Source organism: Astatotilapia calliptera, unplaced genomic scaffold (assembly GCF_900246225.1).
Source record: "Astatotilapia calliptera unplaced genomic scaffold, fAstCal1.2 U_scaffold_1, whole genome shotgun sequence".
Lineage (NCBI taxonomy): Eukaryota > Metazoa > Chordata > Actinopteri > Cichliformes > Cichlidae > Astatotilapia > Astatotilapia calliptera.
The window spans coordinates 1,202,485-1,229,362 of record NW_020535618.1 but is presented as its reverse complement, the minus strand read 5'-3'; the positions used below and the strand labels follow the sequence as shown (position 1 = coordinate 1,229,362).

The window sequence follows — 26,878 nt, the reverse complement described above, 5'->3', positions numbered from 1 at the left end:
ATTTTTTAAAAGTTCTGAATGTTAATTGTTTAGAAAAAACAACAACACTTATTTGTGTGATTACTATATTTAAATTATCACAATGCAGGACATGTTACAGCAGACACGCTATGACGTGTCCTCATTGCTTCCCAAGAGCAGAGCCAGCCTGCAAACAAACTTTTCCGAAAGCCTTAAAACGTTCTTCATAAGTAGAAATTCATCTTTGTCAGAGACCCTTGTAGGACGCTGAAAAGAGAAAACCACTTGAAGACAGACAGAAGGAAACCGGATATTGATGGGTTAACTTCAGTCATGCAAACAGTTGCCTCATTTCCTCGTTTGCAGCTCAAGGTTAGGGTTACAACACGCAAACATGCAAACACACACCGAGCTAATCTGTCTCACTCAGTTCTTGGGAAAAGCAAGAGGCTTTTAAGATTAAATGCAAATCACCATCAAACCTTGACACACATGACAATAAAACATCTCTATTGTGTTATTTCCACAACAATGACATTGAACTGATGCATCATCTGCACCACCAGCTTATCAGGAAACAGCATCAGGGTTATGCAGCGATCACAAACAGGGCCAAAGCAAAACCCTGTATTGCAGAGTGTGAAAGACGAGGAAGTTAAGGTTCACATATAAACCTGAATAAGCATCAGCTGCGAGACCAAACATGTATCAGTGTTTTATCAAAAAAAGTCCCCTGTCTAAAACCAATTTCCTCTGGAATATCCCTTAAAGTTAAAAAGCCACTCAAGACTGTCAACCTTCCTCTACACATACAGAGCATGTTTCCATTCACTTAGCGTGGTCTTAGCCGCTGTGTAAGTGTGCTGAGGGCTACTTTTGAAAATTTCCGGTCTCTAAACTCAGCTGAAGGCTCGTAGAAGGCTTTGATCTCTGCCTCAAAGACCATCGTCGGAAACCTGCGATAAATTTTTGCTTCTATTTTGTAATCGTCCAGCATTTGATGCCTGGCCGGTCAGGTCTGTGGCTAAAGTAGCTGACTGTAGCTTAGGGATGGACGGCTAGCTATCAAAGCAGACACATCTCTAAACTTAAACCTTAACAAATACCAAAATAAATAAAGTTATATTTAATCCCTTACAGTTGAAACTATCCACAGAGACTGAAGCAGATTTTTGTAGGGCTGTAAGCGGGCTTATTTCTGCTGCTAGTAAGGAGTTTTAAACATGGGAATCTACGGGGTTTGATGCATGTGGACTTTCCCTACCTGTCCAGCAGAGATGCTGTGGCCATCTCCTGGCGGTCGGAGACAGTCGGTGCATGCCTTCATGGCCCTCTGCATCCTCAGAAAGTTGGTTTTTTAAAAAGTGACTTCCTGTTTCTGCTCTGACTCTCACTATTTCAGTCTATATTTCTTTCTAGGATTTCCTGCTTTCTAACATCAGCTGAAGAATTGATTAACCAGCTGAATCTATACAATGACACACAAAGGAAGTGAGTCACAGGTACACATCCCAATACATTAAGCATGTGAACTTTTAAAACAATCAAACTTTTCTTTATTCTTAATATCAAACTGACTTTTTAAATAAGCTTCTGTCAGCTGCTGCCACCTCACCTGTGTCTGCTCATCAGTCTTTAAGGACATTTATTAATAGTTTAATGTCACTTTTCTAATGTAATGATTCCATATTGCCAGGTGCTCACTCCGTGCAGGCAGCTTTTACTGCAGTTTCATGCATTTAGATTTACCCAGGTCCTACTGCCAGTACAATGCTGCGATTTGGTTGCAATCTCAAAACTGTACGCTCATTATTAACAAATATATTTGAAATGAATTTGAACCCAAAACAAAAGCAGGTAAAGTTTTACAAATCTAAACTGAAGCTGCTGCACAGACACACTGCTGGACAATCAGAAATACAGCCCAGCTACAGCACCTGCAACACTCATCTGCACCTGAACGCATCCTCGATGTTAAAGACTATTTGATATTTTAACGCTGACTTTGGCAGCAGCTGTACGAGCAGATTTCTCCTGCTCGTGATGCATTTCCAAGCAGGCGTTCAACAAAACTGTGGATAAAACAAGAGAAACGTGAAGCAGAAGGAGAGCGGGTTCATCCATTGGTCCAGGAATTAAGCGTCTCAGAAAACATCGAACACAAAAAATAAACTCAGTGTCGGCTTTGGTTGTCCCTTCTGATCCGTCTCCAGCTGAAAAGACCAACACACACCGGCCGAGTATCCTCCCGCTCCCTCCGCCACCTATTTCGTCATGGCCGACTGGATTAAAAACACACGCCCCTGAGCATCATGGGAAACAATTGAACTGGCTGGCAGCTTGGAGTTTGGCAAAGAGGACGGAGGGAAAAGAGCTGAAAACGGAAATATTTGCTTTTCTGTAATCTCACTCTCTCTCTCAGCATCTGTGGCTGTTCGAGTGTTACTCTTTCAACCAGCTGTGTGTGTGTGTGTGAGAGAGAGACAGATTAAGTGACCCAAAAGAGAAAGTGAGTGTGCTGAAAAGCTACCACTGCTGGTATCACACATGCACATAACCGCACCACTAATCCTCTTAAACACACAATTTTTCAGACACACAGGAAAAACACACACCTGGAAACACACACTCACATATATACACACACTCACTGTTGTGGAGTCGTCGCCATGGTAAATGGTGACTTTGATCCTGCAGTGTCGGTATAACGGGAAGTCATCACAAAAGCACACTGATGTCAGAAACACACCATCATCTGATCCCTGAAACACACACACACACACACACACACACACACACACACACACACACACACACACACACACAGAATGCAGTTTGATCAATTCAGAGGAAAATAATAAGCCTAACTTGAGCTTAGCCTTAATATAACGCAGCTCATGTGCCATAAATGGTGTGTGAAAGAGGTTCTCACAAAAATAGCAATAAAAGCGAAGAACAGGACTTGGCAGTCTGTGTGTGTGTCTGTGTGTACCTCTGCTATCTCTGCGCTGCAGTGCTTCCTGACTGTGTGAGTGTGTGTGTCGATGACAGAGATGTGAATCTGGATTTTGTCTCTGATGATATCCAAGCCGTGACACTCTGAGAGAAGAAGGGCCGTGGGAAAGACGTCAGGAACAAAAACACACGGTATGACACAGAAAATCAGCAGTGTTATAAATGAAAGCTTTAACGGTGTGTGTGTGTGTGTGTGTGTGGACATACCCACTGTCAGGTGCAGCGGAGATACTGTAGCAGCAGTTTCTGCTCCACCTGGTGGCCACAGAACAGCATTACATCAGCTGTGAACTATTCAAACCTGTTAGTTTAACACACATCCATGTGCTATTTTTATAAACCCTGTGGCAGCTGGGATAGGCTCCAGCCCAACCACAACCCTGATAAGGATTAGTGGACGAGAATGGATGGATGGATTTGTCCACTGCTTATCTGGGTTCAGGTCATGTGAGCAGCAATAAATAAAATAAATAAAATAAAAAGTATAACGTCTCTTTGACACTGAATTAAAACAACAAAAACTTCTTTGACCGACATGCTCACCTGCACCTCCATCATTGTCAGGGCTATCCGTGGTGGTTTGTGTGTGTTCCTGCGTGTGTGTGTTAATGAGCGTGTGCAGGTGTGTGATGCGTCTCCTCAGCTCCTCGATGTTGGCGTCTCTCAGGCTGATGAGCCATGACGTGCACTCTGCAGAGCTGCTCGACTGCAGGAACACGGGAGGGTCGCCGCTCTCAAAGCCTGAACACACACACACACTAACGCATTTTACTGTGCTCACATAGTATGCGAAAAGGTTCGTTAATGCGTGTTTGTGCGTGTGTTACGTACTGACAGCCAGCAGTCTGCTATTGTGTGGAAGCTTCATGACGTTACATCTCTCCAGCAGCAACACCTCCTCCAGCTCACCAGCCTGTGTTAAAGTTTCACATTTTCTCTTTAATAAAGAACAAAAAGACACGTTTCCTGGTTTTCTTGGTGTCTCTATGTTGACTCTCACCTGCTTCTTCAGGATGAACAGCAGGTTTCCTCTCAGACGGCAGAACCGCTCTGTGAGACCTGTGAAAGCACAGAACGGCTCACAGATTTCTGAACACTAAGATGGAAAAATCTGTCTAAAGGGAGCTCTGCAGAGCGTGTTAAATAACGGCGTTTTATTTCATGACCTTTAGATTGTGAGTCAGGAAACTGCTCTGCCGGTGGAGACTCAGAGGTTCCACGAAGTAAAGTTAGATTGACTCAGGCAGGAGATGGAAACAGACGAAGATGACTGCAGAGCAGAAGAGAAAAGAGATACAAAACAAAGGAGAAGAAAACAACAGAAACATGAGAGATCAGGATACAACAAACAGAACTAAAGATCAAAAAAGAGAACTAGTAAAAAAATAAAGACGATAATTAAAGAGAAAAAATAAGAAAATGAAGATGAGAGGCAAAAGATAAAAGAGAACAAAATAGAACAGAAGATAACAAGAAGCATAAATATTAGGACAAATAAGGGAGAAGAAAATAGCAAAGAAGACAACGACAAAGGAGAGAAAACACTGCAGTGAAAGTGAAGTTAAATAAATAAAAAAGAGAACAAATGAAAAAAATAAAGATTATTTCCATCAGCCTAATAGAGGTTATGATAAAGGAGAATAGAACTGATCAGAATCTCTTACCTGCCTCCTGCCGTCCGACCTGCAGCGTCCCTTCTTTCTGGAAGCTCCCAGATGTTTCTTCTTTGGACAGAGACAGCAGCTGGCTGCGGTTCACTCTCAGCTTCATCCTCCTCCTCATCATCATCTGCCTGCTGACCCCGCCATTATGATCTTCTTCTTCATCACTATCCTCAGCATCATCAGGGTTCCGTGAGCGTCACTGCTTTCTAAACAGAAACACACAGAACAAATCAATCAGTCTTTATTTATAAAGCACTTTTCATACAAAAAAAATGTAGCACCAAGTGCTTTACATGGTTAAAAGCAGCCCACCCCACCCTCCAGCTCACTCCCCACACTCTCATTAACATGTTTAAAGTTTGCACTACAAAAACAACTGGAATATTCTGAGTACTGTGGCTATATTATTTACGTAGTAATAGTACCGCACACGGTTTACATACTTACATCCTTAAGCTAAGGCTTTGTGAAAACAAATACATGAACATAAAGCGGAACAAGTGCACCTGCACGGTGCCACACCAAGTTAATGCTTGACATTAGTTGTTGACATGACGGGAAAATGTTTATAAAAACAACCGAAAACTCGACTAAATATCCGCACGTGAGATAAAGTGATTCACAAGTGTTTTCCGCTTTTTCCGTGTCTCTTACCGGCACAGAAAGTGGGTTTTGGAGGGGTAATGACCAACTTTACCAGCCGCGGTGTGTTTGGATAGACTTAGCCAACGCCACAGCGAAATAACGTTTGATCGAATCAAGTATCGCGAGAGTTGTCTGTCTTCCCAGCTGCGCTACTAACGTGGAACTGAAATATGTCGCGAGAAAAACATCATTAGTCAGTTGAATTATATCCTATCGATTTACTGTTAAAAATGTGAAAGCTTGTGTTTCTGAACGTTAGAGCGTTAACACTGGCTGTGCTAATATGGCTGTAGACGATGTGCTCTAGGACGTTGAGGACTATTTAGAAATTCTCTAATACCTCATATTGCTATCACCGCCCCTCCAGGTGAGGACAGGAGGTTAACGCAAGCATCCCCTACAGAAAAACGAAAAAACTTCCGGGTGTGTGTGACTTTTTTTCCTCGTTCTTGATTTTGCTTCACAACTTTTTAATTAGTCCAGTTTTCAGCTTGTAACGTTTAAATATGCGGAGCTGACGGCAGGGAAAAAAGCAGAAGCCCGGAAGAAGAAAAAGCAGAGTTTCTTTCAAAGCTGTGAAGGTAAAAACTGTCTGCAGTGTCTCGAATGGGCGCTGTCTGTTTCTGTTTAACTTATTTGATGACAAGAGGGACTTAAACACTCTTTAATCCGCCTTTAACGCGCATAAACTGATGTAAAAACTGGATTTAGTTACTTTGTCATGTGTGAAAATACTTCAGAAGTTTCTTGCAAAACCTTTAAAAAACTCTACTTGTATGAGGCTTTCAACTTCCAGCTCGATGTAGCAATAAACTGGAAACTGAGTGAATAAGAATACAGCAGGAAACTATTACTACACATACAGGCTATTACTAAGATTAATGTCGTAAAATGATGCAGAAATTCATTCTCTTTTTCTGTTTTTTTGTTTGTTTGCTTTTTACCTAATCGTTGTTAGTTTAGGTTTCCTCTCTATTTTTAACCTGCAAACTTTTCACTAATCCAGCTGCAGAAAATCTTTAGAATTAAATAATAAAAATTACGAAGGCATTTGGTGTGTGTGTGTTTTAATACAGTTTTAATTGATTTCTTTATTTTTTTTTTTATATTAGTGTCATTGTTATTTTTTTTATTGAAGATTTCATTATTAAAAATGTAAACATTTTTAAGTAAAGCATATGAAGTTGTGCGGTAAATGGGTAAATATGGCTACATTTTATTCATTCTAATTTTTAATTAACTCTAATTGTTTCATGAATTTCTTTTTCGAGGTTTTGTAAAACTTAAAATGAATTTAAAAATAATGTATATGCGTAACAGTAGTTTAAACAAATGTTTTACATTTCTGGCTTTTATTTGGCTCTACTCTGAGCAACAAAAATGATAATTTTGTGTTCACCGACTTGTTGGTGGAAGTAAAGCATATTTCCCTTTTAATAAGCAGACGTTTAGATTAGCTTAATTTTTCCTGTTGCATTGTTTATTTTTTAAATGCGGCCTTTTATATGACGTTTGCATAATAACTTTGTCTGGATCATTTCTGCCTTGTGATGTTACACGTGAGGTCAAAGGTCACCGTTTACCTGCTGATCTGTCTTATCGCACACTTATAATGAGAGGTTTGTACTTTAAGTAAAGTTAAGTAAAGTTTTAGAAGATTTAACTTTATTACTGTGTTACAGTGGCTATTACTTGTCCATGTCATAAGAGTGACTGACTCACAGGCCCCGTAAATGGCAAACACGTCCCAGCTCGTGAGTGATTCATGCAGCTTTTGGATAAAGTTGTTCAGTCAGCATGTGTTTAAACTCCCTCTGTAATGTTGTCAGTCTGTTTTAAGATGGCACGAGGTTTGTTTTGCAGGATGCAGGGTGTGTTTAAAGCATTTGGAAGTCAGATAAGCCTTCATTTGCGGACTTTCATTTTTTTAGAGCTGTGCACTTCTGTGACCAATAGGTGGCGTTAGATTCTAGACTGAAAGAGATGCTGATCCTGTTTGTGCTTTTATTCTACCATGTTTTCCTTTAACTAAAGTAATCTTAGAAGCAAGTCTCACACTGCATGGCATTTATTTTGACCGTTATTTTAAAGCAATATTGAATATATAAGCAATACATACACACATTTTGTTTAAGAGGCCACCCAGGCATAAAAACCAGTCATATTCACACTGGCTTAAACAAAAGGTGTACAGTTGCATCACGTCAGTGTTGTCCTGGTTAAACATCCAAAGATAGTTTGACTTTAAACGAGTTCACTTACTTTTTTTTGTTTATTTTATGGAACACGATGAAAAACAGCATTTTTACTGATAATAATAATTAATCAATAATCAAGTAATAGTCAGGTGTAGCTTAGCTTCTATTAAAGAGCTCATTCTAATAAAAACAGCTGGTGAAATGATTGGGTAGAAACACCACTCTGAAAAACTTTTCATAACAATCACGTGAACAAGTTTTTTAACAGCACAGATGATTGTTTTCTGTTTGTCTAGTAAAAGAGGAGCGAGGGAGGAAGAGGAGGATGGCCGTGGTGGAGCAGAGAGGAAGTGTCACCGTGGCGTCCGCTGTCACAGAGGAAGAAATTCCTCCAAAGGTGAGCCTGTTCGATGGCACGAGCAATAAGAGTTTAGTAGGACCTGCTTTTTGTGAAGAAGGGGGGAAATATTGTTGTGCAGATGGTGGTAGGAGGCAGAAACATGGACATGTGTATATATACATGCAGATAATGGCACATAATGCTGGATCTGAAAATTTTAGTAGATGCCTTTTAACAGAGGATTTCACTGAATTTAAATATAATTAAAATAGAAAAAAAAAGACAAGTTTAGAGACAAAATTGGTTAAGATGATGGAGGACAAACAGTGAGTGTAAAGGCTGTATTGTGAGGTCTTGTTGGGAGAGCGATGGCAATTTGAAGTGGCACTAACATATCACATCACTATCAAAAAAAGTGTTAGGGAGATGGATGTTAACAAGCCTTCTTCAGGTTCCCCCAAAGAGGCATTTTCAGACTGGTACTTGTACTAGCTGGATCTTGTTGACCAATTTGTCCTTTTTGTATTGAGCTGAACTAAACAGCGAGTGAGTCAGGGCTTTTAGAAAGTACAGAAAATACGCTGCTGTTAACAGAAGGTCTGTGCTTGACTTAAAACCCATAACAAACAAGAGCTTTGTGCTGAAAATGAAAGGAAAGAAGTAGAAAATTATAAGTGTTTCATAATCATTGGAAAAAAGTGTTCAGTTTATCAACTCATGTAAGCTGTAGCCATCCTGAATAACTGATTGTACTCGTCTTTAACAGGGCAGGCTGTGGTTGAAAGACCACACCCCAATGCTGCTGGTTTCCAGTAGAGTAAACATCAGCTCATTTGTATAATCCACAAACAGCACTGTGGACGCTTTTCATTGGAACTAAAAATGTCCAGTGTACAAACTAGCACGTTCTACTTTAAAGCCCTCAATTAAAATACTGGAAAATCTTAAACGACCAGTAAAAGTTTCATGTGAAGGACAACAAACGACATGCCGTTGCTCCTGCCGCCGCTCAGCAGCAAAGCATCAGAGCGATGTGTAGATTTAAAACAGACCTGTGGTTAGTGCACTTGTTTTTACATCTAATGCATGTGGCTGTGCAACCTGGCAGGTAAAAACAAAAGCGGGCAGATTCTGTAATCTTATTAGCTGCTGCCATGACAACAAAGGCAAACTGGTGCGATGAACATTCACAGTGAGCAGATGAATCAGTGATTCGAAGACCGTTGTTGTGGTTAATATTAAGTGTGTGACAGCGGGAGGCAGGAGTGGTGCTCCTTGCATCTACATGTAGTTGCTTTTTGTAAACTGAAACGTTTCAGCTGCTGCTCGTGAATATCCAGCAGCTTGTTGTTTTGCTTTTTTGTTTTCACGACCGGTGACTGACTGAAATAAAACAATGGTTCTTTTTTTCATGCTTTCAGTGGTCACATGAGAAGGTTGACGCCACACACGTTACACTTTAATACGAGTAAACTTGTGAAACCTTTTCTTTTCATACTCTTTACATTCCACTAAAAATGAACCTTTGCTAGACAGACCTCAGGGTTTATGCGTGTGTGGAGAAAATGTAGGCTGTAGAGCACAATTAAAAAATACAATTTTGCAAAGCGTCTGAATAAAAGCTTACATTACACATAAGTGTTCAAACATACGGTCTTACATTCTCTCCTGCATACACACAAACACAAGAATAATGGGAGAAAGGTTCATCTATAAAACTCTGTTCTCAGGGGGGCTGATGTGATGTTACCTCATTTGAGATGTTATGAGGGCCAAACACAAACGTTTCTTCTATTGCCACCGCCACAGCTCAATAAATGAAAAGAACACAGAAGTCCCAAAAATGGTGGATCCTCCATTTCACTCAAACCTGGAATACAAACTTGTTGGATGGTCTGTACCATACAACAATCCATGCATCACATAAATCCATTCTCCACAAAAAACCCACCATTAACATGGTCAGGAGGTCCAGTTCAGTGACTAAGAGATGATGGATTACCACAGCTCTGTATCTGACTGCACTCCTAACTTTATGCCTTAGAGGTTTCCAAATGGATGATTTATAAAAACATGAGTCTTTGTGCAGTTATGATGGAGGGAACCATCCATAGAGGCCAAAACAGCTTTTTATTTGCAAACATGTTTATTTTGGATATAAAGTTGGGGAGCACTTTGGAGCCAACCTCAAGTGAACATTTTGTGCTTCAGTCCCAGTGGTGGTTGTGCTGGTTAATCATATTCATTCCACATTAAACTGTCTCTTTAATCTCTCATTTTTCTTTCCATGTATAAATTAGTTCGATTAATTTGATAACAACACTGTAAAATATATTAACTAGATTGATGGTTTGAGTTGTTGTCTAAAAACAACATAGAATCTGGTGGGTCACCAGTCATGGAAACTTTGATGGCTCAAGCCACCTGTGAAAACCTCAGATTTGAAAATCTGCTGTTCGATTCAAATGTTATACACATAAATGGAGACCATTGGTAGCACCAGAGTTCTTCAGGAATAAACATTAAACATGGTGAAAAGAATAAATGAAATGCCTCCATCCATCCATCCAGACATCCATCCAGACATCCATCCATCCATCCATCTTCACTTATCCAATTCAGTGTCATGTCATGTGTTAACTTTATTTACCAAACATTGGTAGAAACTACTACAGACTCCATTAGTAAAAGAAGGAAAGTATTTCAGAAAAGGTATGAACCATTGAACCCAGATCTCTTCACAGCTTAAATCACAAAAAATAACAGCATGTCTGGCCTATAGTTAATAGATAGAGAGGATATCTATAGAGGACTGATAAGTGGAGAAACAATTTCTCGATAAACCTCTGTTATTGGACCTTTAATAACTTGCCACAGAAATCCGGACCCTTACAGTCACATATAAGCTCCTCTAACCTTTGGAAAAATCCAAGGTGGGCACTGAGAGGCTTGATTTGCGTCACTGTGTGCCTCGCTGTCACTTCAATGTGGCACGAAACCTTTGAGCTAATTTCCTGCAGCACGGTGAGCCTTCCAGGTGTGTGTGTGTGTGTGCGTGTGAGTGAGTTTTGGGAAAGTGAGTCATTATTCCATTAGAAAACATATGTAAGATATGCTTACTGGTACAGTAACTTAGAATCTACACCCTGGCACTTTGTCAAAGTTAGGAGACCACACTAAACGACTGCCCCTTGTATGTTAGTCAGTTGCCTCTGTTTTGGCAGATAAGGGTGACCAGTGTGAAATTAGTCAAAAGAAATGCTTTACTTTCCAGGGGTGGCATGTCTGTAGCTCACTGGATAATTATTTAATCGTGCAGTTTATAGCAAACCTACTGAAAAGTTTCAATTAATTGATTTTTGGTAGCTAATTATGAGCCGTGTCATTTCCTTTCGTTGCTGTTGGGTGCTACTGGTTAATGGAGATTGTTAGAAGTTTCAACACTGGGCCTTTGGCTTAAGCTAGTCTATGGGGTAAGGTGCATGTTATTCATAGACATGCCAAAACCTTGCATCAAGGAGGTGATCGATTGCTAGCAAAAACAATTGTTTGAAACTGCTTGATTTGCATTAATTTGCGAGTATAACTGAGACCAGTCTAACCCCACAGACCAGTCAAAATTTGAATTTTGAGAAGGTCAAAGAGATCTGCAAGTAACTTTTAGATACAACAAGCTGCTTGGGCACATCATGTCCTCAGTAGACCGTATAATGATAGAAGCCGTTAATTAAACAGTGATGTTTTTTACAGGAAGCAAACGGTAATGGCAGCCACGCCAGCAACGATGTTACTGCCCCCACAGCTGAGACCACTCCAGATGTTCCAGAGGAACAGAAGCAGAGCAAAGGTAAAGAAGTGTAGGACTTACAGCTGAACACCACCCACCTCTAATGCCAGTGGTGTAGGGTATTCCAGTCCATTGGTAGACTATAATTTGGCCCGTTTATTCAAGTACTTTGCATAAAGTTTTAATGTACTTTTATTGTGCTTTGTACCTCATCTCACGTATTTTAAATCTTTAGTTACTCTTATTTAGCGTTTTTTAAATACAACTCTCCCAATAAATTGGGAAGAAATATTATTAGACATAAATGTACCCAGCACAGTGCAGGTAATTCAAATCCTCTCTAGCTGCAATATTCAAGTGATATACATGTTGCCTAGTCAATAATAATAATCATCCAGTAATGTAATGTATATGATTCCATGTACAGAATATTTTTACTTGAGGTATTTTAAGGATATTTTGATGCTCAGCTTTGTCCACTAGAGGGCGCTCCAGAGTGTGAAAACTGCAGCAAAGTCATTAGACTCCTGTTGCATCCAATCAAATGCACTGTTATTGCTGCTGATACAAGTATCACTATACTGAAGTGTAACTGTACGCACATTTGAAGTGTTTTCATAGAGAAGTGCAATATTATTTATGTGTCTGTCCAACAAGTTAACATTTTAATAACTTTAACAGCTTTTGTAGATCCAGTCTGATCCATACATTTTAATAGTTGAAAGAGATTATTGAAATATTATGATTACTTCTTTTTCTTTGTCATGCGTTGTGTAAATGGTAGGTTCATTAAATATAATTAACATTAAAAACATCAGATGAACTCCATTGTATTTTCATTGCAAGTGAATATGACTTGATGATTATAGAAATTTTTGACCCCAACTCCAGGTTTCTCACTCACACCTGAGATACCCCAAGGTGTGGTGATTCAAGGTAACAACAGCAACCCTGCCAGCGAGAAGTTCAGAAGAGTTCGCAACTGGAGCATCACCAAATATAAGGTTGGAGGATTTTGACTAAACTTCCTGTTACTGTACTTTGGTGCCAGATATAATCTTTTACTATCGATCTGGTCTCCCCACAGTATACCAGGCAGGCTCTTTCGGAGAAGCTTGGCCGTGGGTCTCGTACCGTGGATCTGGACCTGGAGCCCCGCCTCGAGCTGCTCAAAGACGACCGACAGCGCTATGAAAATATGACCAGTCTGGCTCAGACGCTTGCCAGTCAGCTCTCTCAGCTCACAGTTACCCAGAAGAACCTCGGGGATGCCTTCACAGAACTCAGCGTCAAAACCCCAACTCTGCACGTAAGTATTGGGGATACAAGCTGCTACTTTAAGTCTACCTGCTAATGCTAACAGGATTACATACAGTAACCTTTGATGTATTTAGAATTACTAGATCCAGCGCTGGTGACATGCTGAACTCTAAGTTTCTTTGTCCAAAGATTATATATAAAAATCCCCAAGTTATGCTGTAAAAACACAATCTCCTGATTGTTTACTGTTTTTGGTCGTCATATTGATTGTGACTTGCTGAAATATTTTCCCGAATGATAGATGTCAACACTCGGGTATAACTTCCACATTAGTGCCAATAAAGGAGTAAAAGTCGAACTCACAAGTAAAGACGTCAGAGTTTACCTGCTAGTGCAGACAGATTGTTTGGTTCCCCACCACAGACAGTATGAAAGACCTCACTAATTAAATAATATTAATGATAATAATAATTAAATAGTGAAATCCTGTGACGCCCAGATCGGAGAGCTTTCGTCATTAAATATCTTGGTATCTTGAAACCAAATGTAATGAGAGAGCTGTGACTTCCAAATATTCACTGGCTACATAACTAGCGTGAGCTAGCGTTATTCACTGTGGGCACTTGGAAGAAGCACAAACGTCACATAAATTAGATTTTCAGAGTCCTTCACACTGAAATCTCTCAAGCTGTTACAGGGAGAGTCAGACAAGCTTACAGCATTTTAAGAAATTGGTGATAAAAAGGCTTTAATATATGGAAAAAGCTACACAGAGTCCATGTAAACCTTAAGAAATCTTTAAGAAATGTTTTGATATCTTGTCCAGTCATAAACTGGAATCCAGAGGACGATATCGCCATTAAAGATCTCGGGTTCAAATGATTTTCCATTTTTCTGGTTGTAAACTAACCTAACAGATGATTCAGGTTCATTTAACCAGCTATAGTTCCCATTGATGTGGCTTTTATGTCTCTATGCGTCATGCTTACCTTGCATTTTCTTTGTAATATAAATACCAGCTGGAGTTTGGCATAAATGCAGACGCTCAGAGGTTTCTCTCCAAGAGCGGCGAAACGCTGACGGAAGCCATCAACGCCTTCACATCTGACATGAACACACTGGTCAACAAAACCATTGAAGACACAATGATCAATGCTAAGCAGTATGAGACTGTCAGGTGGGTTAAAAAGCACACTTCCTTTTTCCCTTTCTCAATAAATTCATGTGCTGTGACAGTGACTCTGCAATCAAACTAACATCCAACCAGAAAGAAGCAGGGAGGTCAATCTCTGCACCCACGCAGCAGGAAATTGAGATCAAATGAGAGATGCCTAACCACTACAATACAACAGGGAGCTTCAGTGCACACATCCGTGTCAATTTCCTGTCTTCCAGGATCGAGTATGATGCGTTCCGAGTCGATCTGGAGGAGCTGAACATGGGCCCCCGTGATGCTGTCACCGTGCCCAAACTGGAGCAGGCCCAGAAAGACTTCCAGACTCAGAGGGAGAAGTACGAGAAGCTCCGAGACGACCTGTCAGTCAAAGTCAAGCTGCTGGAGGGGAACAAGGTGACAGTATTGGATTGATCTTTACCTTGTGCATCTGAAGTTAGGGAATAAAGATGGAGGTGATGACGTATGACTGAAACCATGTGACAAGTGAAATAGTTTTTAGCATCTTTTAAGGTTTCTCATCGTTTCCATGCATTTTTTCCCCAAATTATTCGACTATAAAATATTCTGTCACATTAAGCCATATTTTGTTGATATGACTACTTTTTATTAGGAGATGACGATAATAATAATGTTTATATAATAAAAACAGTTGATCAGTTTTTCCCCAGTAAAATACTCTTATTTAAATGACAATACGATGCTAAAACAAAGCGATGTGCACCGTTTTTATACCTGGTACAACAAATTCCCAATCCAGTGTCACTGTTATAGTTTAGGGTTTTAGCTAACTTTCTAATCTGCAGTGTTTCTAAGTTGGAATAACAATAACTTAAATAACCACATGTGAATTGAGTAAAATTATTGTAGTGTCATCTAACACAGTTAATAAAAAAGTGTTATTTTTTCTTTCCTATGCAGGTCAAAGTCCTCCATAATCAGCTGTGGATGCTCCACTGCGCCTTTGCAGCTCACAGCTTGTCCTGTCAGAATTTCCTGGAGAAAAACATCCAAGAGGCCGGAGAACATCTCAACAACGTCAGCACCGATGTCCCCTCCTTCCTGGAAGAAAGTTGACACAGCAAAGCAACAACCAATAGAGCTGTAAGGCAGAATCGGAGGGAGTCAGAGGAACATTTGGCATTCATGGATTCTCTGTGAGAAAAGTTTGGGAGTACTCAGCTAGAAATGTTTAATGTGATTAATTCATTTATACCAGAGTGGAATTTAATTTGTTAGATTTGGGATGAATTTCCAGCCTCACAAAGAGCTCTGGAAACAAAGTTGAGTGTTCGCTACAGAAAATTGGGAGTTAGCAAAAATAATTTATTTGGGATGTAGAAAGGGTTTCATGGGTTCTGGTGTAACTCATGGAGGTATGGAAAGGCCTTGAAAAGGTCTCAAAATGTGAGTCTGTAATAAGTCTTAAAAATAATTCTGATTTAAGAGAAATATCATCTCATTCATTCAGTAAAATGCATTTATTCATAGACATACAAACATTCGCACTCTCCTGGGTTTCTTACCTCTGTTTCAGTGTGTTGGGGAGGAAATCCATCTAATCCTCCAGGAGTCAGTAAGCCTTTCTTTGAACTTCCAAAATCCTCAGCCACTGCAGTCACAAGCTCACAGCTCCCGAAAGTGCCTCAACACCACTGCTGGAAAACAGTTTCATAGTCAAAAAAGGCTGCTACAGTTCTCTTGTCTCTACCAGCAACATTAAGCAAATTAAATCTGAGTGTCAAATATCTGCAGATATCAGCAGAATCTAACTGGTGTGAAAATATCAGCTAATTGTTTTGGGGGTTTTTGTCATTTTCAACTTCTGTTGATGCTGAAAGCTAAACCTAAAACAAGTCAGTGACCTTTGGATTTGATGTGCGTATTTGTATATCGATAAAAACCAAAATGCCAAACTCAAATCCAGCAACTGGTTATGTGTGATTCAGATTTTGTGTTTTATTTATTTTGACTGCTGAAGAATGGCCACCTCCAAATGTAGCTATCACAGTATCACTGTTCTTGGCTGGTTGCCACTTGGTTTACATCACAAGCAACTCTGTCACCTCTAAAGGTCAGTCACAACAAAACAGTGATCGTGATGTCGATAGTGAGCGTTGGTTGTCAGTATGCCACAGATTTTGGTTTAAACCCCTGGTCTGATTGGCTGTTGGTCATGTTCTTTGCTTGTTCACGGTGCAAAAACATGTTGGTCCAATGGTTTGCTAATAGCCAAAAATGTTGGTGTTTATCTAGTATGTTAGCACTGCTTGTTGTTTAACACAAGCACTGTTTTTTTTCCAGTAGGATTCATCTTGCTGTGTGTTGGTCATAATACATTGTTTGTTTGTTTTTTAGAGAAAGACAGACTTTTAGGGAACATTTGAGCAAAGTGTTTTATGGTGCCTTATAAGTATAGAAATGTTGGCTAAAAACAACTTTCCAGCAATATTTAACCATCAGCCAAATATTAGAGTTGAACTAACACTCCTATTAATGTACAGGTTCCTGCACACTTCTGTTTTATTATTTTCATCTGTAAGCTACACAACCAAATAAAGACTAATGAAACCAGTTAAGTTCCAGTTTTAGGCTGTTTACTTTCTGAGCTCAAGAAAATTTTTTTTGGTGAGGAAAGGTCAGCTGAAGTTAGCATTTTCGGGGGCGACTCGGGAGCCAATGCACTACTTTTATATTCGTAGATATGCATTATTTGAGGATGATGAACACATTTGCTACCTTGTTGTTTTTGTATTTTCCCAAATGAAACCAAAAATTTGGGGACTCTTCCATTGATGGACAAAAAAGCAGATGAAATGGTAAAATTGTGTTGAAATAATATTGGGGGCTTTGATTTGCTCGTGCCTGTTCCTGTTATTTTGTCCATCTACCATATTTTCTTGCACACTTTGCACTCTATCCAAACCATAGTCTGCCATATGCATTACTCATAAGATTGTAGTAATCTTCATTGAACGACTCCCTTATGTTATGTTGGCATGTATGAATACTCTTATGTTTGTGTCTGTATACCTCAACAAGACCAAATATGCAATGACTGTAAGATGCAGTGCAATAATGTCCCAACGACCTTCTTGCATGTAAATGTGTAAACTGCCAGTGACTTGAGTTCCCCTTTCCTGATGTATCTGTGACTTTAAAGGGAATTTCCACTGGGTGTAAACTGATACTCCTGTGATGTGTTTGGTGACCAAAATCACTTTCAGGCTCGACATCTTTAAGAAATGGTTTGGTTTGACTTTAGATTGTTAGAGGAAACCGTGCAACATTCTGATTGTTTTAAATTATATTTTGAGCTTGAATCCACACTTTTGATCCAAGCTCATTACTTCTTGTTTGTGTGTGGTGAATATATTGATTGACTGCTAATTTATTTTTCGACAATTAAAAAAAAAAAGAGTAGTTTGAAAAGTAATCTTATCTCAAGGTCCATTTACTAGATTATTTTTCTTGAGCTTTCAGTTGCATTTGGTAGAACACCTTAATATTAGCTTAAAGAGAGGTTTCTGGGATTGCGCAGTCATCAGTTGTAGGAAATCTGCAAGATAAAGTTGAAAGCTAAGGAGAAAATCTAATAAGATGACCTTGAATTTGTTTTTGTGGGTTTGTATTTGATGTGTGTGTATATATATATTTTTTCTTTCATTAAGTCAGATGGTGGTTACACCCAACTTGCCAAATCTAATATGTCTAGAAAAGATAAGCCACAGTCTTTGAATTGCCTTGAATTGACTGAATTGAGTTGACTTTGTCTGCTTGTTTTTTATTGAAGCAGAAAGAGGTTGGGGTTTTCACCAGGCAAATGAAAGTTTGGGGATTTTTCCCCCAACACCACCACAGTTTGTTGTCAACTGGCTTTGTTTCAGCAGTTTGATTATCAGTCAGCTTTTTCTCAGGATTTTACCCACAGGGCTAAAGTAAAACTGAAAGTGAAAATACAAATTTTGCTTTTTATTAGACGTGAAGAAAAAGGACCAACATGTATGTAGACACAAGGCAAAATTATTTTACTCTGTATGTGTTAATAAACCTATGAAATAAAATCGATGAGTGTACAAATATAAAAGATTTTGTTCATGAATTTCTGGCTTGATTTTGACAGTTTGACTCTGTAATCATTTCAGATTTTACTCAGATTCATCAAATCTTTTCATTTTAGTTTCACAAATTCCCGGTCAGATTTTGCCAGGTGCTTTGGTTTTTCTTTCCTTTGCCAAAGTCTTTGTTTTTTTTGTTGTTGTTGTTTTTTTTATCCTCACAGACTGAAAAGTATTTTCGGTGGCTGGTTATCATCAGGTGAAATCAGTTACAAAGAGTGACTTGATTTCTAGTAAATTTCTGCAGCCAGCTGTAGTTTTATGGAAGATACCAGCTTGACCACTGTACAAACCCTGCCCCTTTACTCTCTGAGCTGTAGTCAAACTTGAAAAAGTGCAACACAATACTGCTACGACTAGCACATATTAAAAGTTTCAAAGTTAACTTTGAAGTAGCACAATTTACATCATGCTCTTCAACATTACTACGCTTTGGCAAGCAGTTTGCAAGTGTTTGTATCTTGTAACTCGAAGTATAATTATGTATGCAAACCTCTTAAAATTGAAAATTGTTATTGAACTTAGGTTTAATATCTGAGAGACTCAATAAAAATATTCAGTTTATTAAATTAACTGAATGATTTTTAGATGCTTTCCAAAATCTGCACCTGTTGTGGAAGCGAGACTAAGCCTGCCTCCTTTGTGGATAGAAAGTCATAAATAAGGTCATGTATTTTTATCTTTATTTATGGTTATGTATTTTTATATTTACTTAAAGTTACCGATTTTTATGCTTCAAATAATTATGTGAAGCATAAAAAACAGACATGGATTTTTTTCCTAATCTTTGAGTTTAAGAAATGTTTAGCTATACAAACAGCTCATCCTCTGCTACATTTTTAGTCTGTGGCTTTACTTGAGTAGCTTCACATGATTTAGTTTGGCTCTTCATACAACTGCTGTCTGAAACACTCCAATTTAGTTCCCTTTTTTTTAAATCCCTGCACTAAAAGCTCACTTTCATCTCATTGACCAGCATCTGGAAGCTTGCCGAGGGGCAGCATCCAGCACTTGTAAATTGTTAAACTACTTTCTGGATGTGCAGATAAAACATCAGCTATAGACTCAGAAAGACTCACATTTATGCATTTGTATCAAAGTATTTAAAATTTTGACCATTAAAATTTTGACCATCCATCATTTTAATATTTAATATACTGAATTCCAGAAAAAAATGTGTATATTATGCAAGCAAAATATGTCCTTCACTCAGCAGACTCTTTAATGATGACAGATGCTGGCCTAACCTTGACTTTCCTTCAAGCTCAACTTAACACCAGCAACAAGAAACCTTAAAACATCAAATCTACGTGTGCACAGTGTCATTATAATTGTTTTCCAAGAATAAAAGGACTAGACTTGAAGCAGGGTGCATTAGTATGCAGTGTTGTGATTCTTGCTTTAAATGGAGGGGATCAGTGAAGCGATTTTAGAATAAGACCCTGGTCTGTTTGTGGTTCTGTTGCTCTGATTGCTTTAAAGAGAGGCAATTACTCACCTGGCAACACCAGCACACAAAACTGATTCTACTATTTGTCTGAGCGAGTCTGTGAATGTGTGTTCCTGCATCCAGGCTCATTTTCCCAAACATTTCACCAGCGGGATAGAGTTTCTCACAAAGACTCCCACCTCTCTTGTCTCAGCTCCAGTTTTGTTTTTTTGGTTTTTTTTTAAAAGAGGTTCGTCCACAAACTCGATGATTAACTTGTCAAGACTGAAGCACGCACTGAGTAGCTTCAGCTTTGCTTTACTCGTATTTGTTTGAAGGTGTGTCTTTCTAACATAGATGTGCGTTTGTATTACTTTAATATTCGTTTAGTGATGAATTTGTCACATTGTTGTAGGGAGGGTGTCCATCTGTAGGTCACTGAAATCTCTTAACAAATCACTGTAAGTGTTTACAGGAGGAGCAGAAGACACAAATGCAGTAAACCCCTAAATCCAAAGCGCTCACAAGGAAACACTTCCTACAAGAGGCTGGCAAAGGGCAAAAATCCAAAAACAGGGAAAGGTCATACATGAGGAAAAAATTAAACAAAAAGAAGAAAGCGTCTGGAAAGTAAGGAGACAATGTACCAAGTGAGAAGTGGAAAGCTAGTAGTGTATGTAGTTGATTGGCTAACTGAACACAGGCGATGCTCTCTGTGGAACCCGAGATAAACTTTTCTCAACAGTAAGGTGAGCGTTTTAAGCGATGGCCAATGACAGTGCAGGATACCACTGATCGAGACCCAATCTGTCATTAAATACATTAGAGCTTTAAAGCTGTATTTTTTCTGCTGACCACTAGGGGCAGTTGCAGAAAGAAGTGATTGTACAGAAGTCTGTGGAGGAGCAGGCCTTCAGCTTCTTTGCTTTGGCGCCTCAGTAAACACTTTCTTTGGGAGTTTACGGTCTCAGTCACTAATTTGTAGTGTTGTTGAATCTAACATGGGGTTTACTTTGGAAATGATGGTCACTATTAGGGTCAAAAGGCACAATAAAGCATAATCATTATAGCTCCTGACTGCTACGAGGAGGTGCAAAAGGGTGGATGCTGTGTTTGCAGTGGCTTGTGGAGGTAGGACCTCATCAGCCCTCACAGAAGTTTATTTCTACACATTTGAAATTAGAAGAAATGTTACTGTCATAACACCTTCTATATAAAAACATGATGAAAATTGTCAGGAAAAAATCCCTTACCCCCAAAACTCCCCCCAAAAAATAGAAATCCAAAGGTTGTAAGAAACTGAGGATTTTTCTCATAATTGTCATGTCCTATTCAATGAGACTTTAATGCAGTGATTTAAACCATAAACTCTTCAAATAAATGACAGTCTGGAGTACTCTAATTTATCCACAGACCTCTGTACACGTTTTGTAACCTAAAGAGTCTCCCCCTGTAAAAGCAGGTAAATTCAGAAAATCCAGTCATATTTTATATATTTATGGCAGAATAAATGAGCCTTAAGTAGCAATGAACTACCAAAGGTAAACTCACTGAAAAAAGCTGTCACCCAGTGTGCTGCTTAACACTGATATGATGTGTTTTTATTTATTTTTCATAAATAAACATAACCATGAGAAGGGAAGCCTGACTGTTTGCCAAGGGAGGGGCTGTTTGAGCTTATCTGAGCTGCACACACGCACGCACCAGAGACAGCGCTTTTCCTTTCACCTGAGTAAACACGCATGCGCAGCGTTCGGGATCCCTACCTCCCTTTTCCTCTCTCCCTGCTTCTGTCAGTCCAGAACTTGGCTGCAAGCAGCACCCTTCATGTGGATGCGACCGGGATCAGTTGACATCGCTTTGCTGTATATTTGGACATTTTTTAAACGGGACTTTTGCATAGGAGCCGCAGCGCCGCTGAGTACGCGCAGTGGGGTGAGTTATATTAACAGAAAACTAACCGCTGGTTTATAACTAACTAAATTGATTTTAGTTTGCCAGAAATGTAACTTCAGAGCTGAATATAAGTTATCTGACAGACTAACGAGCTGTTTAATAGGGGGGGCGCTTTGCGCTAACCAGACTACATGCAAATTTCTGTAAATTCTTGGATCAACACAAACAGCCAGCGGCGTAATATTCCTATAATGATTAATTAAGTGGTGTTCAAACTTGACAGTGTTCCGGCATGGTTCATGTGATACTCACACTGACATTAATGTTTTAATCTGATATATTCACACCTTCACACCAATCATTTGGAGCAGGTGTAAAACTGTGTGAATAGCAGCTTTCCATTAAAATACATGTTACCTCACAGGGAAGTCAAAGTCCTGCACAGTTACGGTGTCCTGTGCCTTCACAGAGACGCCGTAACTGTGCTGCACACACATTGTTCAGTCAGCTGATGAAATGTGGAAAAATGCAGACCTGTTATTGAAACGGAGCTTTCCCCCCTCAGGCTGTTCATCCTGTGTTTTAAATGCAGGGTTCATTAAATGTAATCCTCCCACCTTAGCATTAAACTGGGCTGCTTGTGACCTTAAATTAAAACGACCCCCGGTTTCGAGGTATACCGGTGGCTGGTGAGATTCTTTGGACTGAGCTTTTATTGGGGTTTCCCGGTATTCTGCTGTGCAGTGAGATTTCTGGAATATTCATTATGTTTGTGCTTTTAGTATCCTTGATAAGTTGATTGTTGGTCTACTGCCTTTGCTGTGGTTTTGGTGCAGTATTTAGAGTGTTTTCTGCAGTGTACTTGTGGTGCTTATGTCCCATAATATTTCTATAATGGTAATTTAGTGACAGTGAGGTTAAAGTGCTGCTGTTTCTTAGGATAAATCTGCTCGGATACAAGAATACTTTAGCCCCACTTCAGTACTTCTAGTAGATCCAAAACAGTCATTGTTGCAGTCATAGCTGCTGTGACAGATTGGTGCTTGTTGGTGCTTTTCCATGAGTGCTGTCACACTTTAATACAGTGAAATGCAGTCTGCTGTGGCTCTGGCTGCTTTCATTAATCATTAAACTGTTTTTTGTGTGATTAATTGTCTAGAACATGCCTTCAGATCCTTTTTTGTCCTTCATTCGATGGTTTTCTCTGAGGAAATAGACAAACTCAGCAGCGCATGTTTTAAATATATATCAAAAATGTTCATTTTTATAGCTGCTTCTAAATCATTGCCTATCACATCAATACATCTACCAAGCACTGGTATATAAAGAAAACCTCTTCAATTTATATATTAATACAAAAAATGAAACAGAAAAATCAGTTTTTAAGTCTTTGGTTGATATCTTTATTTTTTTAAACAACTATGTTACTTTTAGTTTATCCACTTTTTATAAGATTTCAGTAAACCAGACTACATTCAGAAATCTGTGAATTTAATCTTTTGTTATATAACAGCTTGTGCCACCTGATTTTTGACCTTGCTTTACACTAAACGGAGTCTTCTAATAATATTCAAAATAGAAGGTTTATTTTTATTTTGTAAGATTGTCTGTTTTTCTTTTGGTATTTATTGTGGTCTGAATTAAATGGTACCACTTCTAATAAACGAGCTTCGTCTTTTTAGGAGATATGTTTCAGTATGCTTCCGTTTAATTTGCTGCTTAGCGGTGCACACAGAATACAGCTTTGATTTATTTTGGATTCAGCACAGGCTCATGGTCAGATCTGCACCCTTGAAACCACCAAGCAGTTTTAAAATGTGTCAGAAAGTTTCTTTGAATCTCTAAGAACCTGTCCAACCTCTGTGTGATTACTGTACACACATCATTAATGTGAAGGTGCAGAGCTGTGAAAAAGGATTTGTTAGCTTCTCATTTCTTGGCTTTTAATATTAAACAAAAATGAGTAGTAAATACAAATGACGATTTCCTTTATTGGGGGAAAAATGATCCAAACCTACCTGATGGTAGGTGATGATCTAAAATATTTAAGTAAAAAAATATGCACAAACATAACAAATCAATAGATTTAATTCACAGCACTGTGCATTACATCCTGTCTTGTCCTTTTATCTGGATAATTTGTGTGCAGCAGACAAACAGCTGGTTCTCTGACCGAGCCTCCCCGCAGACTGTGGCCAGGCCTCGTTGCTCTCTCTGCGGGTTATGCGTTCCACCTGACCCCCTGACCTGCCAGGAGCTCCGGTGACGACACCACCGGGTGACATTTAACAAATGGGTTTCTGTTTGTCACCGTATGTCCCCGTCACCGTGGTAACCCCAGAGACGAGGGATGCTCAGCCAGCTCTTTGCTTTGCTTGACCCTCCCCGACTGTAAAACACAGCGGTAAAGCTCTTCCTCAGATAAAGAAAGCAACCATCAGCCCATCAGCAGAGCCGTGAAAGAGATTCTCTTTTGTTAAAGCGTTTTTTTCTATTGCTTTGTTTTTGTTTTTGGCACAACGGAGCTCAAACCCACATCCAGAAGTGGAGTGTTTTTCATGCTAATGCTCTTTAAAAGCAGCTCAGATTCCTTTCCGAGACTGATCAGTGTGGGGGGTCCTTCTTCACCACCCCTCACAGCCATACAGACAAACACATGTGTTTACTGTTGTTTCCCGGCTCAATGAGACAGAGGCCTTCTGCTCATCAGCAGGTTTTACTGGGGTTTCCACAGTGACTAAGAGCGAGTCTTTGTGGCAGGTCTGCTGCGCGCTCTGAAATCATTTGTCCTGTTTTATAGTAACTGATCACTTCTCCTGTTGTAATGCCATTAGCTTGTTAATTGGATGTTGGACAAGTAAGGGGGATCATTTCTAAAACTGTGTTGGTGGTTTCTGTGTTACATGTACTGGTAATTCTTTTGCAGATTCTTGAATGGTTTACATATTTATGGATGCTTTTTCAGTTAAACTTTTGGTTATTTATTGGATGCTAGCAGCGATGTGTTTGTGATGTTTGAGGACTTTATTTCTAAAGAGAGAGTAGCACTGTGTTTGCAGGGCGACGATGGCGGGAACGCAACATATAAGGAAACCAAGGGAATTTATATTTATAATTTGTTATCATATAAGTGTATATATACATGCATCATTATAGATTTATGGTTAGTGTCCAAGTATTTAAAAGTGGTTTCAGTGAAAAATGATGGCTCATTTTTACGAGTACATTCTTGGACAGTTTGTTCTTCTACTTCTGAAACACTTCCTCGATACTGTTGGACTCGGTGGTTTCAGGAGGGCTTCAAATTCTCTTCTTCCACCCTGAACCTCATATATTTAGTGTGACAGCGCAGTCCGCCGACCTGCTGCTGTAATCCTCAAACTGAGGCGTTAGATCTGTCAGTGCTGGAGAAAGTGTGGGAGCTAATCTGTCAGACTGCTGAGCAACAACCAGCCATCCTGTAAACCTACAGAAATCACAGGAGGGAGGACAAATACGTATGTATTTAAAGCCTGCTGTGACTCACATGTTGCAGTCTGGAGCAGTTTCCCCTCCATTTTCAGTTTAATTTAGCCCTCAGAGCTGTGGCAACAGCTTCACAATGATGCTGTCAGCTTGCTCATCACACTGTACCAACAGCCTGTAATTATCTCAATATGTTTTTCTTTTTTTATCTCTGCGATTGTCATTACATCGGCTGTTTCAGTCCACAGGCACGCAGAGCCGAGAGGAATTTGGCTTTCTTTAATAATCAGAAACAACTCTGTGCCTACAAATTAAACCTATTTATATTGCGTTTTTTAGCAAGTGAATTTGTTCAATTTGCACATTAAAGGTGTGTTTAAAAAATAATAATTGCAGAGGCATCAATAAAAGTTTCTCTGAGGAAGAATTTAGTTAATCAGTATAAATCTGAAATGGCGAACAGCAGCTGGAGTACAAAGACAAATAAAGACAGCCTATTATATAGGCTAACTTTTTATAGATGTTATAATTAGAAAGGCTATAATTGTGAAAGCTGCTTTTTAATTATTTGTCAGTAAAATCAGGAGTTTTGTAGGTAAACAAAACTGTAACATTATGCATTTAAATCACCTGAAAATGACGCAACAGCAGAGATGATCAAACATCTAGTGATTTAAAAAAAAATGTTAACATCAATTACTAATAAAATAAAGAAATAAACACATACATAAGCTGTCAGTTTGTGCACAAATAACAAATAATGCAATAATCTAATTAAAAACATCAATAAAATCAAGTTAAATCAGACGATCTTGCTGGATTCAGAATTAGCACCAAGCAAACGTGGTTAGCATAACATAAACGGGCGGGTGTACAGTAAATTGCATTATTGAACAATTGCACGAAGGTGAAAATGCGGGGAAAAGTCATCTGTGATGGTGCTATGATCCACTCTTCGAGCAAAAAATGGAGAGAAACCAGAAGAGATGGCCTGTATAAATGCATCACCTGCAGAAACTCAGGCAGACGTGCAGATTTTCATGTGCAGACATTCGGCTTTATTGGAAACTCTCTGAGCTCAGCCTCGGTGTCAAACCACCGGGGGATTAGAGCGCCTTATTTGTCGCGGTTCCTTCAGCAAACCAGCACTTATTTTGTCCATTCTCACAAACACTTCACATTAAGATGTCAGTGAGATATTTTTTTCCACAGAATAGCTGAAAAAACAAAAATCTTTTGCGTTTTGGAACAAAATAACCCTCAACATGACAACGCTGATGGCACTGAGCTGAAAGAAAGTCTCGGCCCTGATATTAAAGTCTCGCCTGCCTTTTTTCTGAGATCTGTGTCAGACTGGAACTACATCCCTGCACATTTACTGGCCTTAAACTCTTATCCAGTTTGACAGAGTTGGAAATGTTCTGTCCTTCATCAGTCGCGCACATTCGCCATGTTTAAGGTTATTAATTTGTTTGTTTGTGTCCATCGATCCAGATCGACTTCCTCCCCCTATAATCACACAGGACACTTAGTTGGTTTGCTTCTCTGCTGTTTATTAGAACAACTAGAGGATGTTTTCACTACTTCACCCTGAAACATAAGGGCCTAGCATGACTGTGTTAAGCTAACAGTGTTACAGCAATAGTGCTAACCACTGTTGCCCAAGCTAGTATGACTGGGACAGCACGGTGGAGCAGTGGTTAGCACTGCTTGCTCTGTGGTCAGCACCCCCCAGAAAGAAGGTCCTGGGCTCTTTCTGTGTGGAGTTTACAGGTTGTCACTGTGTTAGCGTGGGTTCTCTCCAAGTACGCCGGCTTCCTCCCACACTCCAAAGACATGTCGTTAGTCAAGTTAGGTTAATTGGCGATTCTAATTTACCCATAGGTGTGAATGTGAGTGTGAATGGTTGTCTGTCTCTCTGTGTTA

General features: G+C 39.4%; 3 protein-coding genes across 8 annotated transcripts in view; 2 read left to right on the top strand and 1 right to left on the bottom strand.

The window, feature by feature from the left end:
- LOC113017156 (type II inositol 3,4-bisphosphate 4-phosphatase-like) overlaps positions 1-5,406 on the bottom strand; it is a 38,434-nt gene extending 33,028 nt beyond the window's left edge. For 4 of the 6 annotated variants that reach the window (XM_026160314.1, XM_026160316.1, XM_026160312.1 and 1 more), the window contains exons 1-8: positions 5,295-5,406; positions 4,641-4,846; positions 3,977-4,035; positions 3,808-3,889; positions 3,520-3,717; positions 3,184-3,231; positions 2,954-3,060; positions 2,613-2,723 (exon numbers count right to left, since the gene is read on the bottom strand). In XM_026160314.1, the coding sequence (XP_026016099.1) occupies positions 2,613-2,723; positions 2,954-3,060; positions 3,184-3,231; positions 3,520-3,717; positions 3,808-3,889; positions 3,977-4,035; positions 4,641-4,764 (729 nt within the window). In that variant the 5' untranslated portion in view covers positions 4,765-4,846; positions 5,295-5,406. Of the gene's footprint in view, positions 1-1,225; positions 2,591-2,612; positions 2,724-2,953; positions 3,061-3,183; positions 3,232-3,519; positions 3,718-3,807; positions 3,890-3,976; positions 4,036-4,142; positions 4,247-4,640; positions 4,847-5,294 lie in introns of those variants that run through there. The other 2 variants (XM_026160317.1, XM_026160318.1) reach the window with 2 other exon arrangements.
- Positions 5,407-5,705: 299 nt separating this feature from the next.
- Positions 5,706-18,131, top strand: LOC113017159 (arfaptin-1-like). The gene is made up of 8 exons (XM_026160321.1): positions 5,706-5,866; positions 7,780-7,880; positions 11,574-11,670; positions 12,502-12,614; positions 12,698-12,919; positions 13,890-14,047; positions 14,266-14,440; positions 14,966-18,131. The coding sequence occupies exons 2-8, from the start codon at positions 7,809-7,811 to the stop codon at positions 15,119-15,121; spliced, it is 993 nt and encodes a 330-aa protein (XP_026016106.1). The 5' UTR covers positions 5,706-5,866; positions 7,780-7,808; the 3' UTR covers positions 15,122-18,131.
- Positions 18,132-21,310: 3,179 nt separating this feature from the next.
- LOC113017154 (FH2 domain-containing protein 1-like) overlaps positions 21,311-26,878 on the top strand; it is a 44,323-nt gene continuing 38,755 nt past the window's right edge. The window contains exon 1 of the mRNA XM_026160310.1: positions 21,311-21,526. The gene's annotated coding sequence lies outside the window, so the exon portion shown is untranslated. The remainder of the gene's footprint in view (positions 21,527-26,878) is intronic.